The sequence below is a fragment of the Protomyctophum parallelum genome (assembly GCF_964188405.1).
Source record: "Protomyctophum parallelum genome assembly, chromosome: 19".
Taxonomy (NCBI): Eukaryota; Metazoa; Chordata; class Actinopteri; order Myctophiformes; family Myctophidae; genus Protomyctophum; species Protomyctophum parallelum.
In genome coordinates, this window is record NC_139717.1 from 29602822 (window position 1) to 29618564 (window position 15743).

Sequence of the window (15743 nt, forward strand, 5' to 3'; positions counted from 1 at the left end):
TACACTCTTAAACCGAGTGTTAACCACTTATACTATATATACTTTGTTGACTGGGGTTCCCCAGATGTCTGTACTTGGTACTTGGGCTCTATTTCCGTCCATGCTAAACCCCTTATCCCTAAACTACTTTGCCTTGTTTTACTATTTTTAATTTTTGAATAGCTAAAATAGCCAATCTACAAGCTCACAATGTGTTGATGAAGATTGGCTATTTTAGCTATTCAAAAATGTTTTTCAAAATAGTAAAGAAAAGGCAAAGTAGTGCTAGTTAGGGATAAGGCATTGACCTTCCATTCCCTTCTCTAATGACAGAAAACAGTGTATGGGGCCAATGTAGTCATCTTCGAGGGCATCCTGGCCTTTGCGAACAAGGAGCTGCTAAAGGTAAGGTGCTTCTTCTTGCCATATCAGTCTTCTCTTCTCTTTTCTCTTCAGACCTTAACAAAAATAGTTTCATTGATTTGATTAGTGGAAAAAATATCTTGACTCTCGAGACTGTCCAACTGTCTGCCAGAGAAAAGCAAGTGCACTATCCAGTTGACATAATCAATGAATCTCATACGTTCCTCTTCATGTGGTTTTGATCATTTTTTATTTGTTGATGTAAAACATTTTATTTTCAAAAAGTGCTTCTCGATTATTAGATTAAAAAGTAATCAATAGCAGAATCTCTTAGAAAACAATCAGTCATTGCAGCTATACTTCTAGTTCTAATCCTTTTCCAGGCCTGATTAATCACACCTCCAAGAGACAGGCAGTCTGATTAATGGAGCACTGGAGCGTGTGTGTGTGTGTGTGTGTGTGTGTGTGTGTGTGTGTGTGAGAGAGAGAGAGTGTGTGCGTTGTCGAAAGTATTTGTGTGAAGGAAATGGGTTTATTAATGACACTCTTGAAGGCTCCTTTTATTCTCTTCGATCTGCGAGTCTGTTTGTGTAGGCACGTATGTGTGCACGTTTGAGTGTTACAGTATGTGTGTATGAGCACGCCTGCTTGCATTTCTATGCCAAGTTTTCAAATGTGCACTGCTCTGGTGTGCAGGGGTTAGATATGATCCATTACAAATAAAGGCAGGGTGTCGACATTTACATCGGCAAAACAGTTGTGCTGGTTGTGATTTATCACTCCGGACCGTGGTAATGGATGTGCCAGCACCATGCTGGCCCATGGTGATAAGACCAACAGCCAATAAGGTTCATCTGCCCGCTCACACAGCCTCCCCTGAGAGTACGCAGTGCAGAGTTGATTATCATCCAATTCTATTAACAAAGGCTATTGTCTGCTGTGATGAATTGTGTGTTTGATTTGTACATCCATTGATAATAGTCGTAAGTGAAGTCTATTACTGTGTATTGGGTGTAAATAAAGTGCTTATAGACAGGTTTGTTTTAGCCATTGTGTGAAGTGGCTTTCATGCGTTTGTCATGGGATTTGCTGATGGTCCCAAAACTCGTGTAAATTGGTACACATCTCTGACTGAGGCACGTTTACGTGGTATATTGCTCATTTCTCACCTCAAATGTTTTCAGATGCAAATGTACTGTTTACGTTTAAAACGTAGAGTTGGATACAGAACGTAGCAGCCCAATAGTGTCTTCCTAATTAAAATCTGGTGCGAGTGGAGGAACGTGAGCTATGGGAATCACGCAGGTAAAGGAGCAGTTCACTTCACCCTCCAAAAACACTTATTTTCTATGATGAAGCCTTGAATTTATGGAGATTATTTCGTTTTTGTTGCATTCCTGACCTCAGTAGAAGACTCGAGTGGGAGACTCTTTTTGAGTCTTTGAGTCTCCTACCCCTGGTCATCAAATTGTTGGTTGTTGTCTTTAAGAGGGAGAAGAGGACATGCAACAGAGTGAAATGAAATGGACCTCATGCGTTAACTGTTAACATTAACCGGGTGAGGCATCAGGGTGCTCCATGCCTGAATATCTCCACAATTCTCCTTGAATTTCCCACACAAAAAAAGGGGTCTGGCGTTGCACATGTTAGAGTTGTGATCTACAGCAGAGGCCATGCTCTCCAACGTATCACAGCACACCACTCCTCATTCACCTCCTCCCATTGGCTGACAGCTCTGCTGACCCGGCAATATGCCCCCCTGTCCGGTTGGTCAGTTATGCTGATTTACAGCTGAGTGAAACCACTGGCTTATTGGGCAACTGAGTTATACCTGTACCATGTTTCTCTGTTTGCAATCTGCTCTTTGTCATTCACAGCTAACACTCTCCGTTTCTTTCTCTCTCCCCTCTGTCTCTCTGACATCGCTCAACCCAGTTTTTTTGGTTTTTCTTTTTCAGAGTCATCAGTACCTTTTTGTTGATGTAGCAGTGCTGAATCATTGTGACTGGTTTTGCTGAGCAGGGTGTTTAGGGTGACAGTCAGACAGACAGAATGAATTGCTCTTTAAAGAGGGTAAAGATAAAAAATAAGTTGATGGCCTAGCCTGGCCTGTAAAAGAAAATCTGAGCTAAAGTTATGGAGTACGACGTGCTTTTTGTGTGTTTGCTCCTTTGTGCCTTGCTTTATTTTATGCCCTGTTCAATTGGTTTGTTACTGTTAGTTCTATTCTTTCTCTCTCACACACACACACACACACACACACACAGGGCTGAAAACACAAGTTCTTGCAGAGTTAAACGTTGATCTCTCTTGGTCTTCTTCACCCCCCTCTAGTTGCTGGACATGAAGGTGTTTGTGGACACTGACTCGGACATTCGACTGGTACGGAGGCTGAAGAGGGACATAACACAGCGTGGCCGTGACATCAGCGGCGTGATCAAACAGTACAATAAATTTGTCAAGCCTTCGTTTGAGCAGTACATTGAACCGACGGTTCAGGTGGCTGATATAGTGGTGCCCAGAGGTCAGTGGGACGGTTACTTGCATTACACTGTCCTGTCCTGGCCGAGTTGAGTCTAGAGTCTTTGGGGGTCGAGTACGAGTCGAGTGTCAGTAAAAAAAGAAATCCTCCGGTTTTAATTAATTTAATTATTTGTTTTTTACGACAGAGCCTAAGAAGAAAACAGAGCCTGAAATACAGTTGTATCCTAACCCGAAATGAATAGTATAGCTACTACATTCATTTAGACTCCTTGCGTCTATATCTTAATAAGTGGAGGCACAGATTCAACTAGATTCAGCATTGGACTGTCACAGTCCAATGCTAGTCTACTGGCTGCTCAAGTGCGCATTGCACTGCTGACATTCCATACTGCACTGCTGACATTCCATACTACACTGCTGACATTCCATACTGCACTGCTGACATTCCATACTACACTGCTGACATTCCCTGCTGTTCGCAGTCACCATAGTAGTTTTTTTGTGTAAATGATGCACGACGGAGTATAGGCTACAAACAACTAAGCATTTTTTGTAACCAATTAAGCCTGTAGGTACTGTAACATTACAGTATGTGGGCACGATGGGCAACATATGGAACTTGACGTTAATGCAGTGAACATTAATTACGTAGTGTTTAACAAGGTCAGCAGCCGCAGCGTAACACAAACACCCAATGTTTCAAAAACGTTCCCTCATGTACAATCCTATCATCTTATCAACATATTAAACAGATGCAAAGTTAAATGACGTTTGATAGCTGATGCGGAGCCAAACATATTACTTTAGTTTTGCCATTTTAATATTTAAAGGAGACAGGAGAAGGAGACACTTTTATTCAGTCAACACTGCTACCTACAGATCTGCTCAATAGCATTTTTCAATCCCATTTTTGAATGCTGAACTTGGCTTTCAGACTTGACTTTTGTCTACAATTTACAAAAACATTGGATACATTATATTATGATGTTTGCTCCCATGTAACAAAAAATATTTAAGTGTATTTACAAAATACCAACCATACCCACATATATAGCATTGCCTCCTTGATCCAGTCTAATGAAAGAACACTAAAATGCAACCACTACACTAGCTGATATATACAGTACTAAGAATTATTTGGATGAAACTGCATTTACTGTGCAATATTAGTTCCATTCATTAGCTGGGTTTCATTGGTTCCTGCCATTAGTTTGAAACCAGTAACCATTTGACAGAATATATTTAGAACATAATAGATTTTCTCCATTAGTCGCAAGCTAATGTCTATGGTGCAAAGGCATAACGTTAAGTGGGATCGGAGTTCTATATCCTAATAGAATAATTAAATATAGCTTGTGCTGTCTTTTTTTGTAATGGATGTATTCTCTTACTTACAGTATATGAAACCTTAACCATTTCAGTCAAGTCATGGCCCAAAAGCACTTGATGGTGACAATGAGACAGTGTCTCTCTGTGATTCCATGAGATGCCTTTTGACTCCATTGCAATCTGGAATGTTAATTGAAACATTGAAAGTGTAAGAAAAACCTTTGCAGGACAACTTTTAGAAGTAACACTCCTGTGTGTGTGTGTGTGTGTGTGTGTTTCTCAGGTGGTGAGAACTTTGTAGCATTGGACCTTATTGTGCAGCACGTCCACAGTCAGCTGGAGAAGGTAGGGCAGCACACAACAACATTACCTCATGTCTCTCACAAAGCTTGGATTCAGACCAGAGTCACAGTCTGCCTGAAAAAGTCGCTGTCCTTACCGGAAATAGCTGATACAAGCTTGCGTTGTGAGATTGTTGCAACACGATACATTGAGATTTTGGATTGAATTTGGTGTAGAGGGGAAAAAGAGCAAATCAAATGCAGTGCCAATCGCAATCGATGTAATCTGTTATACAATCGATAGTTGCAGCTAGAGATTTCCCAATACTGTATCGGTATCGGAAAAGTATCGGTATCGGCCCTTATTTGTCATATTGGTATCGTCCAATATGCCAGTCTAACCACCAGGGGTAAGGGTTTGATCATACTATGGCAAGTAAATAATATGTTGGGGCATGTGGAGTTTGCTTTGGAGTTGCCCAAACTGCAAGTGCACATTAGAGTGAGGACTCGGAGTCTGCTATAAACACAACCTGAGATATAGAACGTGTCCCTCTAGATTCAAGAAAAGACAAACCTAACCTCGGGTTATGAGACTTTCCAAGACGCACCAAGTACCCAGTGGTCTAGATTTACTGCCGGTGGGCGCGCCCCCCCTATTCTCACACTGTCAAGTACCATGCCCAAATCAAATGGCTACTACTTTGCATAACAACAGTTTTAACTATTTTCCTGAACGCACATTCTCATACACGGTAAGCAACACAGCAGTATGGCTCCAGTAGGTTACTGCTTCTGTGGTGTTCTGCACGCAACAGGAATGCCTCTACTTTTGTGTTTGTGTGTCTAATACTCTCATACACTATAAACGATATACACTTAGGCTATCAGCTGTGCTGTGCGAATGTGCATGCACATGTAGGCGCGTGCTTGCGCGTTAAGTCATTAAAATGCTGTGATACCGGAAAGAAAATCACCATTACACCACTGGTCTGAACCAGTAGATTTTCAACACAGTATTATAGTTACTGTTGTTTTATGGTCGTTAGAATTAATTTGTCACGAGTCTACTTTTGTGTGTTTGCGTGTCTAAAACTCATACTAGGCAATCGGCTGTTCTGTGTACACAACTACACGCGCACATGTAGTCGCACGCTTGCGTGTACGTGACCTCATTAAAATGCTGTGGTACCAAAACAAAAACCACCATTACACCACTGCCCCCTAACTGTTGGGGGGCATGATGTTAGGGCCTAACATCATGAGTCAGTGAGTGGTTGATGGTGATTACTTCAGAACCGTGACATACCAATGCCTACACGGGTTGTGCAAGGACGCACTGTGATTGGCCAGTCACTGTGATTGACAGCCTAAACCTAACCTTAACCTCAGTAAAACACATGGCACATGGAATTAGTGCCTTGGAAGTTTGTGGATTAGAATCCAATCAAACCTGGACAGAGGGGGAACGGAAATTTGCAGAGAAGCAGTGGATAAAAAAATTAAACGCCACATTTCCACAGGACCTAAACAATACCAATCCTTTATGGTAAACGGGGGAGCAAACAAAACCACTGAATCCAAAACCACTGAATCCCTCTCAATTAGAGCAGAGCCAGGGCAATATCATAAACACAAAGCCATTTAGATTCAAAATCAGACCATGGTCTGAGGTTGACACTAATGGGTTTGATGGGGGTAGGTATTGGGTGTAGGTAAACATACTTAACCCATTCTGACCGGGCACCCATTTTGGTGTCAGCATCATGTTATGCTTTAGCTATTGAAAAATAGCAGATCTACAAGCTCATATCGCGCCACCGAGTGGCGCGATACGAGCTTGTAGGTCTGCTATTTTTGAAAAATCGAAGAGCGACTGACATTTTTAGAATCTGATCTCAGGTCAGAATGGGTTCATCAGACCAGTGTGTGTCCGGCGGAAACCTCGTATGAATCTGATCTCAGGTCAGAATGGGTTAAGCAACTACAACATGACGTCACGGAGCCGTGGTGAAGAGCAAACCACCGCTCTCCCAAGCCCTTCACTCTGGTTTTACTCACCACCGCTCCACATTATTACAGCTCCGGTCGAGTCCGGTGGTCACCTCACCACCGGAGCGGTGGTCACCTCACCACCGAAAATCCAGACTATGAATAGGCCTTCAATCCCCTCAAAGGTAATCACATTTTAAGCATTGACCTCCAGTAACCTTACCTCAGAGGTAACTAGATTAAGTCAGACTAAATCTAAATATAAGATTTAGAAACTTTTAGTGTTTCTAGTAAGACTAAATCATAATTGCCCAGACTCTTCTTCAACAAAGATGGCGAAAGCAAACATTCTTTGTTCTGTACTTGTATCCAATAGTATGGTACTGTACAAAACACTCAAGTCCTTAAACCAGAAACCTAACCTTGACCTCAGTAAACTTAACTTGCCCGGGGGCGTGGTTATAAGCACAACCCGTGTTGGATTTAGTAGTATGTCGCCACAGAACCACTGTAAATGATGTCTTCAGGCTTCCATTGGTGGATCAATAGATATTCAGGCCTAAAAGGGTCTAATTCTCTCCTTGTTTCTAAATATTCTAATTTGTTTCTGCCCAAAAATATAGTAGGGGAAAATGGGGCTGCTGATGGTAAACATGAAAATAAAATAATTGGGCCTCATCCATGAAACCGTTCTTACATTTTGTGTGTGTGTGTGTGTGTGTGTGTGTGTGTGTGTGTGTGTGTGTGTGTGTGTGTGTGTGTGTTTTTGTGTGTGTGTGTGTGTGTGTGTGTGTGTGTGTGTGTGTGTGTGTGTGCATATGTATTCCCATCTCTGTCCGTGTGTCTTCCTCTACAAAAAGGGCCGATTCATTCTTATACATTATTCAAAGTTGATTCATAAAGAGAATAGCACATCGTATCGAACGGTTCAATACGAATACATATGTATTGTTACACACCAAATCAATAAATGTTTTGTATATACGGTATATATACTTTGTGTGGTGTATACTACACATGCGTGAACCAAGTCAACCTGCTCCTCAGTATCCATGCTAAGCAGTAAGCTGCGCCCTACCAAGTGAACCTGCTCCTCAGTATCCATGCTAAGCAGTGGGCTGCGCCCTACCAAGTGAACCTGCTCCTCAGTATCCATGCTAAGCAGTGGGCTGCGCCCTACCAAGTGAACCTGCTCCTCAGTATCCATGCTAAGCAGTGGGCTGTGCCCTACCAAGTGAACCTGCTCCTCAGTATCCATGCTAAGCAGTGGGCTGTGCCCTCCATCTTGTCTCCCTTGTGGTGTCAGGCTGTCAGCCAGACGTTTTATGAACCGTACCAAACGATGATCTGCCAGGCCCGATACACATCCATCAGCACCACATCAGGCATCTATCTCGCGCACACAAGCACACGTACGTGCGCGCGTGCACACACACACACACACACACACACACTCATGCACTCATTCACAGAGCAGTATTCTATGAAAGCTATGTGCTGCTCATACTCTCATGCAGACATGCACACAGCACATGAAGCATGACACATTGTCATGCTCTTGCTAAATCCCTGTCAGTCACAGCTTACACTCACACTCACTCAGCCCCCTTTCTGTGTTTTGTGTGTGTGTGTGTGTGTGTGTGCGCGCACGTGTGTGTGTAATTACCAGTTTTGGTCTATGGTGTGAAGAGTGTTCAGTTGTAAGACAAAGAGTTTTTACGTCTGTGCGTGTCGAAAATAGCTGATCTAGAACTTGTAACTGCTAGTTGAAAGTAAACCTTACATTACCAGTAAATACATTGGACATGTTGAACTCTGAACTCTGAACTTTCTGGCTTAATTTATAGTGTGAATGACGTGTACCTTCCTTTGTGCTACGTCCTACCGGTGAACACACACACACACACACACACACACACACACACACACACACACACACACTTGGGGTGGAAAAGGTTCAAGTTAAAGGTACTACCAAGATCAATATTGAGGACAAATGCTGGTGGAAATGATCAGTCGGCTGCTTGTTTTGGGTTGATAAGGTCTAAATCAAGGCCATAATTACATAATCATTATCATATCTCAGGTAGATATATCTTCACAATTGTATAGTGTTAGGCAGCGGTGTGCACTCTACTGAATTCAATCTTCATAGTTTATGGCAAGTGAACACAGAGCCGCCAAGAAGATGGGATGTCTACCCATGGCCAGATATAAATAGACTACCACATGTTATGCCTTTTACTACTGAGGCAATATGCAAATCTTAAATTGAATGCCTGCAGTGCTCACTGGTCCTTGTTATTGAACGAGTGCCATACATAGACCAGTCTCTCAGTCTATACAGTACCTGGCATTTCAATGAGCTACCGTTTTCCTAGTCCATTGTCTTCATTTAAATTTTTGAGGGGCGCTAGCCCCTCCTATATTCAGCTATTAGTGGATTTCTTACACAAACATTAAATTAACTTTAATCGCAACATAGAGAAACAACAGACAAAAAAATACAAAAAAACGAGTACACCAGTCTTGACATGATTTTACATTCCTGTCTTTTTGTTTTTCGCTACCGTTCAATAAGGTACATTGAAACGCAGTCTAGAGGGGTCCACTGTATATAAGACGTCAATGGGAATTAAATCTTTATGTAGGACAATACAGATTTGCTCAGACACACATGACGTAAATTTTCAATTCATTTTTGAGGCCTATATACAGCTTGTCCCCTCACGTCTCATATTTACCCTTGACAATGAAAGGAAAGGTCATATGTGCACATATGACGTAAATATGTGCCAAAGGAAAATGTAAGTCATATGTAGACGAGCAAAACGAACCAATCACATAAATTCAGTTCATGAGATGTATAATGATAAGAGCGGCCCTCACTTCACATGGGTGTGATTTTCGAGGGGGTCACTGACACATTGATGACATTGATTTAGAAGGCGTTTGAATCGGCCTCAGGTCTTAATGGCTTAAGGACCTTTATTCTGTGGGTGGCGGTGAGGTTACCGTTTAATTGGAATAGCTAATTCCATTTTATGAGTCGTTTTTTTTAATTCCTCTCACTGTGTGTGTGTGTGTGTGTGTGTGTGTGTGTGTGTGTGTGTGTGTGCGTGTTATCCCACTGACTGGCTGAATTCTGTATGACCATCCCAGCGTGAGATCACAGTGAGGTACGATTGCCCCAGCCCTCCTCTTCTCCTCCTCTTGTCTCCTCCTCTGGTGGCTCTGTCCCATTAGCACCCTCTGGTGGCTCTGTCCCATTAGCACTCTCTTTTCAGAGTCCTTTCTGTTCCATTAGCACTCTCCTTTCAGAGTCCTTTCTGTCCCATTAGCACTCCTTTCAGAACGTTTGGGCAGCAGCAAAGACAAAATGAAAAACCAACCAACATGTATCTGCTTTCACAGATACATGTTGTTCTCAACCGTTGGCTCTAGCCATCAAGATAATGATGGCTTGCTATTATTGAGCAGCTATAACTAAAACATTTTTTTAAATACATCGCATGGATGCACCAGATTTTTTTTTACATCGCATGGATGGGCCAGAAACATCTCCTGCATTTAGATTAGTTATAAAGCACCGTTTTGGGATATAGGATTTTGTCACGTATCTTGCTAATCAATATTCCATATTGATACACATTCTAATATCCCTTTTCGTTGAGACACATTTCTGTCAAATTTCCTTTTATCTTTGCTGTTTGCTGTTGCTGATCAAGTCAACACCGGCGTGAGGCGCTGACATTGGAATTGAAGTAGCACGCTGAGCTCCAGAAATAACCTCACAGATAATTTTCTCTGATGCTATAATACGAGGGTCTCATCAGCTCTCTCTTAGAGCTGCCCTATGACCAGCCAGTTTTCAATCACCAATCAACCAATCCACTTTTTCTTTTACACCATGTAGCTGCTGAGTGTAGGATTGGTTAGGTGGTATTCATGGGTGTGAAAATTGCACCCACTGTTCTCGGGTAGGTTCCATTGGTGGAGGCATCCCCATCATGCTTCAAGTAATGATCCAGTGATTGGGGGGCCCCTAGTCCCCTACCTAAGATCTGTGTTTTACAGGTTTACAAATTAGAAGAAATGGGAATCCCACCACACGGCTTTGCCCAGGGCTCTGTAGTGATGTCGAGAGGCTGCTCACGTTCCATGTTCTAACAGTCTTGTCTTCTTTCTCCTACTTCTTCTGTTTGTCTTTTTATTCCCTCTCTGGTCACATTTTCTCCCTTGGCTTCGTTCTTTGTTCTCTCATCTCTTCTTCCTCGCCCAATGAATATCTGTCAACCTGTCCAGAGGAAGCAACGCTGGCTTATGTGAGGATCAACCCTGCATCTCCTCTGTTTTTGTAGTCTCAAAAGCACGTTTTCTTTTGGTTGAATATATTCCTGCGCTATTATCCCCTTATATGGATGTTATCATGATAACATTTCATATACAGTACGTACACACCGACTGAATTAAACAAACCTTTTCCTAATAATGGTTGGTAACGTACTAGTGACAGAGGCATTTCCAACATGAATCTGCTTTGCATCTTGATTTTGGTAATGGGATTTCGTGATATTTTGAAGGCGATGGTCATGGTATACGCTGTGTTGTCTGAATTCATGACTTTTCAAACTACAATGGCAACAACTAAGCAGGGCATTCGGCTATTATGCACAGTAATTCAGGGAATCAGATATTCAGATGATCAGCCATGATGTAACCTCCTTAACGGAGTCATTATTTCAATTTCATTATCAACAATCTGATATAAAATCCTTTGGATTGGGACCAGCTTAAAAATATGACAGTACACTTTACTTTGAATATGTATGAAATAATTAAATCTAGAAACCGTGGCCGTTGGAACTTCCCAACTTGGTTGGTTGCAAGACCAAGCTATTAAGCATATTCAACTGTGTAAATGGTTAATGACTAAACACAGCCATGTCCCTGTGGTGTTGTTGCCAGGTCATGCAGGCAACCTCCCCACACACACTCAGCCTCACTATTGTTTAAAGGGAGAAAAGTAAAACAACTGACTGTTTTACCTTTTTTACTTTTTACGTTCACTTTTCATTACCTTTGCTGTCCACTCAATCATGAGTCCTGGAGAATGTCACACCTTAGTTACTTTCCTGCATCCCACTTCAGGACATTTTAAGTATTGTATTGGTGTGGAAAAGGCCTGGAAGGCGTCATGATTGAATTGGAATTTTGGGCCTGATTTTGGCCATGGCTGTGTGCCATACGGTGGGACTGTCCCCATCTAACTTGGTCATATAAAGTTAGCTTGATAGTGTTTTGGGAAACATTTTAATCTTTAGCATTTATTTGCTGTAGGAGTTCAAATTGTCAAGTACCGGTAGTGTCTTTGCACTTATGTGCAAAAAAAAGGCAATTATGACATTAGCCAATTACACAATTTTGTCGAGTCAGACCCAAAGCTATTTGTCCACTTAAGAGCTCATTTAGTGGGGGCAGACCTAGTGTACCGTTATGTCAAGTGCTCATGATCTGATCATCACCACATGCCACTGTATCCGTGTATGTATCCGTGTAGGTCAGCCTTGGCCTCTGCTCACCAAGACCAGCCCTTACCCCAAACCCTCAGTGTTATAGGGAATACGCCACAGGTCCGCGGCTTGCATACCATCATCAGGTGAGCATGCACATACATTTTTGTATACATTTTTAGTTAATTTTTAGTTTTTAAACGCTTTTTACAATGAAGGAGGTTTAATGTTTGTCTTTAGTTCAATGTTTGTTTTAAAAACGGCATTGATAATGAAGGGAAAATGTACAGTACGTCATCTTGTCCCTAACACAAACATTAATTGCCATTAACAATAAAGATAATTTAATGTTTGTTTTGTCACCGTTTGTTTTACATCTCCATTACATCACCTAATCAACCTGAGTTAGACTTTAATATATTAGCGCCCCTCATTTCACATGGGTGTGATTTTTATATTGTGTGTGTGTGTGTGTGTGTGTGTGTGTGTGTGTGTGTGTGTGTGTGTGTGTGTGTGTGTGTGTGTGTGTGTGTGTGTGTGTGTGTGTGTGTGTGTGTGTGTGTGTGTGTGTGTGTGTGTGTGTGTGTGTCCACTCATGCAGGAACAAGGAGACAAACCGTGATGAGTTCATCTTCTATTCCAAGAGATTGATGAGGCTACTGATAGAGCACGCCCTCTCCTTCCTGCCACTCAAGGTGTGTGTTTGAAGTAGGCGTCCCACTTTTTCCTGTTACAGTACATGCAAATCTAATAACTTACTGGTTTCTCCCTCCTCTCCCTGCAGTCTGTGTTGGTGGAGACACCCCAGGGGGCCATCTACGAGGGCAAGAGGCTCAGCGGCAAACGAGTACGTCCACATTTATGCCATTGTTCTGACTTAATCGGAAAGACCGACACGTTGTGTTGATCATTAAACCTCAAGTCCATATTGAATCTGAAAGCATCTGCACTTAAATGTACTGTCTCAGTGCCACCTGACCTGACGCCTTTGGACGCCTCCCCCTGGTGGCCGAGAGTGCCAATGGCGCCTTTGGACGCCTTTTTGAAAAAATATGTTTTAGTTAAGTTTTTTAGTTTTTTATAATATATATATATTTCTTTTTAATATATTTTGAAAAATCCTCTAATCTGGTGTGCAGCTGATGACATGCACATGACATGCACATGACATGCACAATAGAATTACATTTTCTTTATTTTATTTATAATGGGCTTCGGTGGCAACGAGGGCCAAAACTGGTATCCACCTGGTGGCACTGGATGAGTTTTAAATGTGATGTCCTGTGGAGAGATGTTAAAATCCAAGGTCCAAGCAAGCCCAGATGCGTATTTGCTGTATCACCTGTACTCGGCTGGCGGGTACAGTATAAAGGGGTTCTGAGAGTAGATTGAGTCACTCACCGTTGAACTACAAGATGAAGAGAACTAGCAAAGAAATTCATCCAGAAGACGCTGAATTTCACGCTGAACATGCTGCTTGCAAAGGACGGCACACCCAGCGCCGCCACCGCATAGTTTTATTAAAGTTTTTTCAGTTTTGTAATCTTGTTTTTGAGGAGCGCTATCCCCTCTAACTTTAAGACATGACGTCATGTGGCAGCCAAGTCTATGGACTTATTCATGCTCCCCATCAAAAATCAGCAAGCCCTGCCCAAAAATAGGACCCCACTCGTGACGTCATGTGGCAGTCAAATCTATGGATTTTTAATGTTTGCTTTAATAAGCAGTGACGTCATGTGGCAGCCACACTTCACATGATTGTTTTTGTTGTTGTGCAGAGGTCCTGCATACCACTGAGGTTCCACTCAGTGGTATGCACTCCACTCCACTATGGACTCCTATGGGGTTGTTCAACAGGGCGTGTGCTTGTGAGGGGTAATGTCTTTTTTTTAATTAAGCCTGTTGTAATGCGTGCAGAGGACTGCATGGATTACAGCATGCCTTTTCTTAATCAAATGATTTGGATCCACATAGGAATGGCACCAGCTCAGCGGTTAGTGTCTGCCCTGAGATTGGGAGGTCAGGGTTCGATCCTCGGTCGGGGTCATACCGAAGACAAAAAAAAGGATTGGATTGAGGGTCAAGTCCCTGCGACATACTAGTGTCATTTCCAGGAGATGAACTTGGACATCAAGCTGCCTCACGGCTCACGCTACTTACTTGCATAAGACTGGCGTGGTTCCAATATGAAACTCAGACTGTGGCGTCAGTCGTTTGCATTTCTTTTTTAATTTTCTTCCACCTTGAACGCATAGATTCGCATAGATTGTTTCATCTGAAGGATGGCCATCTTCTTGTGCTGAGGACGGTTAGTTCTGACCTTGGGCCTCAGGTCCAGGGGCTTGTACTTCTTGTCCTTGTACTTCGTAACTTGTTCCTTCATCTGTTTCTCGTGGATGACAAACAGGACTCTGGCAATTGCTTTGCGGACAACAGCATACTTTGAGATTTTGGAGGCAGCTCCGCCTGTCATTTTGGCCACACGAAGCTGGCAAAACTCGTTCTCGAGGTCATCCAGCTGTTTTGACAGCTCTTGATTGTTCATTGCCCTCAGAGATTTTGCTTTGATTGTAGCCATATTCCTTAACACTGCCCTTCTTACTCTTCTTCGTGAGGTCTGATGGCAGTTCAACTGCTATTTAACGCTGCCCTGTTTGTGTCAGTCATTTATAAAGTAGTTCGTCAATGATGTATCGATGACACGTGACTCTAAATTTGGGCAGGATTTGAGGATGATCACATCGCTAGTATGTCCCCTGGACATGTCCAGGGGGTGTACTTGTACATCACGCTACAGAAACAGGAGATAGGCTCCTGCTCTATGGCTCGGCAAGGCTACTTACTTACATCATTATAAAACTTTCATTTAATTTGGGTGCTTTATTAATCCAACAACCACAAAAGCCAATTTTGACATCTAAATTCACTAGACCTGTACGTACCCGTCGGCCACCGGCCTACTTGAGAACGATGCAACTTGGGAACCTAATAATACCCGTTGACAACTTGTCATAGCACCCGTTTTAACTGTCTGTGTCCCACATGGAGATATTTGTATCTGCCTGTGTGAAGAGGGCAAACTGACTGACTGTGAAAAGTGGACTGGTTAAGTAGGCTAATCAATTGTCAGGTGTGGGCGGGGTTGCCATGGCAATCAATTGGCAGAGGCTGGAAATTGCACAGGTGAGGGGATTTAGGCTGATTAGGCCCACTGGCAGAGCCTTTTGTTGTGGTTCTGGAGAACCGTGGGTCCGACTCGAGTCCGGTCACTGCACTGCCTGCGGTGTGGAACGTGTGTGTCGAATATGTCGGTGGGGGCGAACGGTTCTCGAGTTACGTGCATTACAACCGTACACGCACGCATGCAGAGATGTGGCGCATTTATAGTAGGACTAGACCTCCACGTGCCCGTCGCAGTCGGCCACTGGCCTACTTGGGAACGATGCAACTTGGGAACCTAATGATATACGTTGTCATAGCACCCGTTTTAACTGTCAGCCGGTGTCCCACATGGAGATCTGTGTATGTGCCTGTGTGTGTGTGTGTGTGTGAAGACTGCAAACTGAAAAGTGTACTTGGCAATCAATTCGGCCCACTGGCAGAGCCTGATTGGTTGAGCCTCAATTGGCTGAGGCAGAGGCTGGAAATTGCACAGGTGAAAGGAGTTGGCCTCATTAGGACCACTGGCAGAGCCTGGCCCAGGTGAAAGGAGTTGGCCTCATTAGGCCCACTGGCAGAGCCTGACCAGAGCTTTTTGTGGTGGTTCTGGAGAACCGTGGGTCCGACCGACTCGATACCTGGC

At 43.0% G+C, this 15743-nt stretch overlaps 1 protein-coding gene across 2 annotated transcripts in view; it reads left to right on the forward strand.

Annotated features, from left to right (window-relative positions):
- LOC310876369 (uridine-cytidine kinase-like 1) overlaps positions 1-15743 on the forward strand; it is a 45287-nt gene that overhangs the window by 19840 nt on the left and 9704 nt on the right. The window contains exons 5-11 of one of the 2 annotated variants that reach the window (XM_083789897.1): positions 313-384; positions 2677-2866; positions 4439-4500; positions 9591-9607; positions 11989-12087; positions 12543-12636; positions 12726-12788. In XM_083789897.1, the coding sequence (XP_083646023.1) occupies positions 313-384; positions 2677-2866; positions 4439-4500; positions 9591-9607; positions 11989-12087; positions 12543-12636; positions 12726-12788 (597 nt within the window). Of the gene's footprint in view, positions 1-312; positions 385-2676; positions 2867-4438; positions 4501-9590; positions 9608-10733; positions 10754-11988; positions 12088-12542; positions 12637-12725; positions 12789-15743 lie in introns of both variants that reach the window. The other variant, XM_083789896.1, reaches the window with a different exon arrangement.